Genomic DNA, 6,000 nt, shown 5'->3' on the forward strand with positions numbered 1-6,000 from the left:
CGTGCGGATTCCATCCGGCCTGAAAAGATTCCGTCCGGCAGAAGAAGCAAACGGAGGTGACGAAGAAGAAAGAAAGCGGGGGGAAGCCCAAACGGTCAGGAACAAAATCGGAGAGATTAGGATGTGATTAAGAGGCGATTAGGTGGTGATTAGTGGGAGAGATGGGACCAAGATTAGTGTTGATCAATCGATCAGGCCAATGGATTAGGTTTGGGCGGCAGGGAGAGATTAGATTAAAGTGAAGCGGAGATCCGCGGTGGAGATTAAGCAAGGGATTAAGGAGAGGATAGGGGTGATTAGGCAGAGTGCATATGAAGATTAGTCGTTGATTATGGAGGGGCCTAGAGAGAGAGTGTGTGTGCAGGCAGAGAGCCTAGAGAGAGAATGGCGAGGGCTGCAGGGGGGAGGCAGGTGAGAGATTAGATTAAAGTGAAGCTGAGATCAGCGATGGAGATTTAACAAGGGATTAAGGAGAGGTTAGGGGAGATTAGGGAGTGATTAGGCAGAGTGAAGAGGAAGATTAGTCGTTGCTTATGGAGGGGCCTAGAGAGAGAGTGTGTGTGCAGGCAGAGAGCCTAGAGAGAGAATGGCGACAGGTCTAGGCATTAAGTGAGGAGAGAGGATTCTCTCTCCTCTCTCTTGTTTCCCTCCCTTTCTCTCTCCTCTCTCTCTCTTCTTCTTCTCCTTCTCTCTTCATGAACGTTGGAGCCATCTCTGTCTCTGTCTCTGTCTCTGTCTCTGCCTCTGTCTCTGGCGTGTTTTCGTCTGCTTGATTCATGGCTAATGGCGATGGTGATTTAATCGCCTCATTTCAGAGAGACGTGTAGAGACAGAGCGCGTCTGCTTTTTTGCTTATCCTTCGTTGGCCGATCCGAATCTTCATCAGATTCTCATCGGAATCTTGTTAGAATCTCACTACCCGATTGTTTTGTTCTCGTTTCTCTACGCACAGCGAGAGACCGAGAGCGAGAGCGAGAATCTTAATCAATCAATCAGAAGCTTATCGCTAAGTCTTGATCATCGTTTCTTTGCATTTGAATCGTATCAGAAAAAGAAAGCAGTTGGAGTTAAAAGAAGAAGAAGAAGAATATTCACAAAAGGAAGAGGATTAAAATTAAGATTAAGAAGATCAGAGGTGGAAGAAGGAGTAAACATTAGAAAAAGGAAGAGGATTAAGATTAAGATTAAGATTAAGATTAAGAAGATCAGAGGTGGAAGAAGAAGGAGAAAACGTCAACAAAAGGAAGAGCATTAAGATTAAGATTAAGATTAAGATTAAGATTAAGAAGATCAGAGGTGGAAGAAGAAGGAGAGAAACATTAACAAAAGGAAGGGGCTTAAGATTAAGAAGAAGAGCAGAGATGGAAGAAGAAGAAGGAGAAGAAGGAGAAAAACATTAACAAAAAGAAGAGCATTAAGATTAAGATCAAGAAGAAGAAGAAGAAGAAGAAGAAATGCGAGGAAGGATAGTTGATCCACCTGCTTTCATTACCCCGACATGTGCAGGATCATCAACAGATGATGATCCATCATACACAGAGAACGCGACAATCACATCCCGGAGGAGAAGCAGTCACGTGGGGAGACGGATCATAAGGGGGCGAGTCTATGATTCTCAGAATGGTGTCACATGTCACTGGTGCAGGCAAAAGACAGTGGAGGATCACGTGCATTGCGGGCTCTGCTCCATCTTCTTCTGCGGAGGATGCCTCCGGAATCGACACGGGGAGCTTATCGACCTGGAGATGGAGACGGATCGCAACTGGATTTGCCCTAGATGCAGAGGCGGCTGCGGCCCTGGATGCAATCACTGGTATTTCCTTCTGATTCCCTCTACCTATACATTGAATCACTGTATGGTTATGGATTGTATTATATTGTATTATATGATTGTATGATTATGCATTGTATTGTATTCTAGGATTTTATGTATTGTATTGTATTATATCATTGTATGATTATGCATTGTATTGTGTTATATTGTATTCTATGATTTTATGTATTGTATTGTATTGTATTATTTGATTGTATGTTGTGTTGTATGATACTATGATTTTACGTATTGTATTGTATTATATGATTGTATGATTATGCATTGTATTGTATTGTATTCTATGATTTTATGTATTGTATTGTAATATATGATTGTATGTTGTGTTGTATGATTCTATGATTATAATGTATTGTATTTTATGACTGTATATAATGTGTTGCATTGTACTCTATGATCTTATGTAATGTAATGTATTATATGATTGTATGTTATAATGTATGATTATGTATTCTATTCTATGATTTTATGTATTGTATTGTATCATATGATTGTATGTTGTATTGTATGATTGTAATGTATGTATGTATGTATGGAGATCAACCTGCATTTTCTTCTTTTTTGGGTGTGCAGTTGCAACTGTGGGCGTTGCAGGAAGGTTCAGGGATTGGGGCCGACAGGGCTTCTGATTCGCACCGCCAGGGCTTCAGGATTCTCGAATGTCCATGACTTCTTGATCGCTCAGAGAACCAGAGAATCTCCGCAGGCCATATGGGAGCGAAAGAGAGGGAAAGGATGGTGCCGAACAGGGGATTTGGAATTCTCCCAATCCTCGGACCTCATCAAACAAACCCAAGACGCCATAGCTGAAGAGAAAGCTCAGAAATGCAGGAAAAGGCTGAGCTTCCATTCACCCTACAATCGCTGTCTAACGGAAACCCCTGGATGCAAGAATGGCCATACTACTGATGATAATGATGATGATGATTACGGTATTAAGAAGAAGAAGAAGAAGAAGATGAAGACGAAGCAGGATCAACCGATTACTGTTAGGGCTGAGGAAAACATTGCTGTTAATCCACAATTACAAGAGAAGCAGAAGAAAAATCAGCGTAAATCAACCTCTGCAATTCAACAAAAGCAGATGAATTCCACACCATCCACTGCTACTGTGGCTCCTCATCCTCCAGGTTCTGGCCATGTTTTGCAGGTTAAAGAAGAGAAGAACGAGATCCCGGCCTCTCTAAATGACCATAGCTCTATGCTCCAAGTGGCTAAAGAACAGAAATCTGAGTTTCAGATCACTCAGAGGAACCCTACCTCGACAGTAACTTCTACCTCCGGATTAACGACAATGCATCATCTTCCGCATAATGTGAAGGAGGAGAAATTTGTTGATATGGAGGATCGTGCTGGGATTCATCTAAGAAATGTTAAGGAAGAAGCTTGCGAACAATCGCACGCATCTCCTGCCTGTAATTCCTTAGGTTCTATGGCAATAAGCTATGTCACCGCATTTTCTCGCGATTCGAATGATGCCATATGGGGTAGATTTAGCTCCGAATTCAACATATGGTCTGAGAATGAAGAAGAAGAAGAAGACGATGAAGCCGATAATTATAATTATACGAAAGAACCTGTTTCTTCTATTTCTAATGAAGCTCGATGCTGCATTCTAAATCCTTCTGGGACCTTGATCAATGTCAAGAGGGAGAAATCATGGCCTGAAGTACCTACAACATTTTGTGCAGGCCACATGAATGAGAGAGAATCGGTCGAACAAAATGCCATGCTCGATAATCATGATGATGATGCGCAGAAGATGCCTCGAGCATTATGTGTCCGTGATGGAAATGAAGCAAATGGGGATGTAAAGAAGAGTGGAGGGTCAGTAGTTCATGTGGAACAACACCTGTGGAAGAAAGATGATACATTCAAGGGCCGATTGGATCGAAGGCTTTCGGAGCCATTCGATGGAAAAGAATTGGAGGTGCTCATGGGATTAGTGAGCCAACGGAAACCCTTGTATCGAGTCCGTGAAACGAGAAACAACTCCTCGCAAGTTATCTCGAATGAGGAAGGAAACTCATATCTAGATCATTATCCTGGTATACACACACACACATATATATGACTCTGTGTACTTTTTTTTTTCTCTATTAGCTGGAAATCATCAGAACACTCTGAACCTCTGTTTCTCTTTTGTTTTTTAATGGTATGTAGAGTTAAATTCACTGCTCGAGTCGGCAAGCTGTCCAATGTCGAGGCTATGGTTTTTACGCGGATTCTTCTTCTGGCTCGAGGTAATGCAATGTTAAATCATGTCACTGGAAATTACAATACAAATACAGTGCTCAACCACTTATGACAGTTGATGCCAAGCGAGGGTCTATGTTGAGCCAAATGGCCTAGGGTTTTAAGGTTTTGTAATTGCAATGCTCAAATCTTTTTCTTCCTTTCTATTTTCTGAAGGTCAAGGTTAGGGTTTTTGGTTACTTAAAGAAACCCTAAACCTCACTAATCTCTAGAATTGTAAACCACCTAAACCCTATAGTTCTGAACCATTAAGCTCCATATCCTAAATCTATATACCCTAGAGCCCCAATCTCTGAACTCTTAAGCTCTAAACCCTAATTCGTACACCATTAAATTAAATCCTTTATCCTACACCATTAAATTCTTAAGAAACCCTAACATTTACCTCGGATTTCTCTCACTTTGTACACTTTGACATCTACTAAGAAACAAAATAAATACAGAATGCAAGCAGTGCGGGTGCGTTTAAGCCATGGATTTCTTCGGTGCCAAGGCCATCATCTTCAATAGACGACGATGATTGCATGGTGATTGATGGACCTGATTGTGAGGTATATGTATATGTGTACATTTATGGTTTTCCTTTGAGTGGAACTCTGTATGATTTGTCTTTGGTTGATTAATAATGCAAACAATTTTATGGATCTAATGACATTTTTATCTCTTCATTCGCAATTGTTTACCCTTGCAGATCCTCGCTGTAGTTTATTCCATAGGCGACGACGACGATGACCATGATGAGGCAATTGGATAGTGACAGTCGATCAAATTACATACGGATTAGTTTATGGAAAGCGTGACAAATCTTTTGATTAGTCCTCATGACATGTCATTAAACTCCTTAATGACCTGTTTTTGATGTGCCAATAACCTCCTTAAAATTGCTAGATGTGTCATTGAACTCCTTAATGGTCATGCTCGAGGTCTCATTTAACCTCAATCACTTGGCATGTTATTAACCTCCTTAATTACTATTGTATGTGGTATGCCATTAACCTCCTTTAATTTCCATTGTATGGTATATCTCCTCTCTTACCCATGTACGATATGTTAATAATCTCTTTAGAAGACAAGGCTGTTTCCTTTTTGCATTTTTGGAGTGATATATGCGAGAACCAAAATTTCTAATTATCTATATGAGCTTTTTGATAATCTTTGTCACATCCGTTGTAGTCTAGTTGGTTAGGATACTCGGCTCTCACCCGAGAGACCCGGGTTCAAGTCCCGGCAACGGAACTTTTTTTTATCTTTTTCACTCATGGTGTCGCTTGCCCCTTATTTAAATTTTTTTAATCTTTTTCACTCATGGTGTCCCTTGCCCCTTATTTAAAAGGATGAAAGCTCCAGTTTTGCTTCCATCCATGAATTCTACATGTGTCTCCAGTTCAATTAGCCAAAAAATCATTATATAAAATTAAAATTTATGAGTTTTTTTAGTGAAATGTTGTTTGTGCAAAGGGGTACACCTGACAGATATGATGATCTTCGTTGGAACATATTGGAACTAAAAATAGTAGTGTGTGATTAAAGATAGGACCCATGCACATGTTCTTTTGGGGTGTGGGTAACTCTTGAATGGGGATTGATTAGATGACCATTCTAGTCATTGATTAATGCTGACTTTTGTAATTAAAACTTTGAGAAGGAATAAGTGTTCATTTAACCAATGTAATGGACCATGCTCTCTCTCTCTCTCTCTCTCTCTCTCTCTCCATATATATATATATACACACACACTTTTGATATGACGAGTTGACAACACAAACTCATGTAATGGGATAACACATGCCCATTGGCATCTTAGAAACAACACCCCTTCTTCCACGAACGAGGAAGGGAGTCTAAGTATTAGGCTATGCTTTCAATGCATTGCACTCTGCCACATTCGAGTTTGCCTTCCACATATTGTCATT

The 6,000-nt window shown here is 40.4% G+C and overlaps 1 protein-coding gene and 1 non-coding gene across 2 annotated transcripts; both read left to right on the forward strand.

The window, feature by feature from the left end:
* The first annotated feature begins 1,422 nt into the window (after positions 1 to 1,422).
* LOC147865737 (uncharacterized) lies at positions 1,423 to 5,073 on the forward strand. Its single transcript, XM_087317471.1, has 5 exons — positions 1,423 to 1,813; positions 2,405 to 3,879; positions 3,995 to 4,074; positions 4,531 to 4,638; positions 4,779 to 5,073. Exons 1-5 carry the CDS (start codon positions 1,455 to 1,457, stop codon positions 4,839 to 4,841), a joined length of 2,085 nt encoding a protein of 694 aa, XP_087173597.1. The 5' UTR covers positions 1,423 to 1,454; the 3' UTR covers positions 4,842 to 5,073.
* A 177-nt stretch (positions 5,074 to 5,250) lies between these two features.
* On the forward strand, positions 5,251 to 5,323 carry TRNAE-CUC (transfer RNA glutamic acid (anticodon CUC)). Its single transcript has one exon. It is a non-coding gene; the product is annotated as a tRNA-Glu (tRNA).
* Positions 5,324 to 6,000: the final 677 nt, after the last annotated feature.

The sequence above is a fragment of the Azolla caroliniana genome, unplaced genomic scaffold (genome assembly GCF_043228905.1).
Source record: "Azolla caroliniana isolate FFs.n. ecotype wild unplaced genomic scaffold, voAzoCaro1.0.p SCAF_3, whole genome shotgun sequence".
Classification (NCBI taxonomy): Eukaryota; Viridiplantae; Streptophyta; class Polypodiopsida; order Salviniales; family Salviniaceae; genus Azolla; species Azolla caroliniana.

What these genes read in the sequence shown, in the direction of transcription:
- LOC147865737 (XM_087317471.1), top strand. Translation starts at nt 1,455, where the DNA reads ATGCGAGGAAGGATAGTTGATCCACCTGCTTTCATTACCCCGACATGT. An exon ending in GGCCCTGGATGCAATCACTG is followed by an intron (nt 1,814 to 2,404) that starts GTATTTCCTTCT and finishes TTGGGTGTGCAG; the next exon opens with TTGCAACTGTGGGCGTTGCA. An exon ending in TTGATGGACCTGATTGTGAG is followed by an intron (nt 4,639 to 4,778) that starts GTATATGTATAT and finishes TTACCCTTGCAG; the next exon opens with ATCCTCGCTGTAGTTTATTC.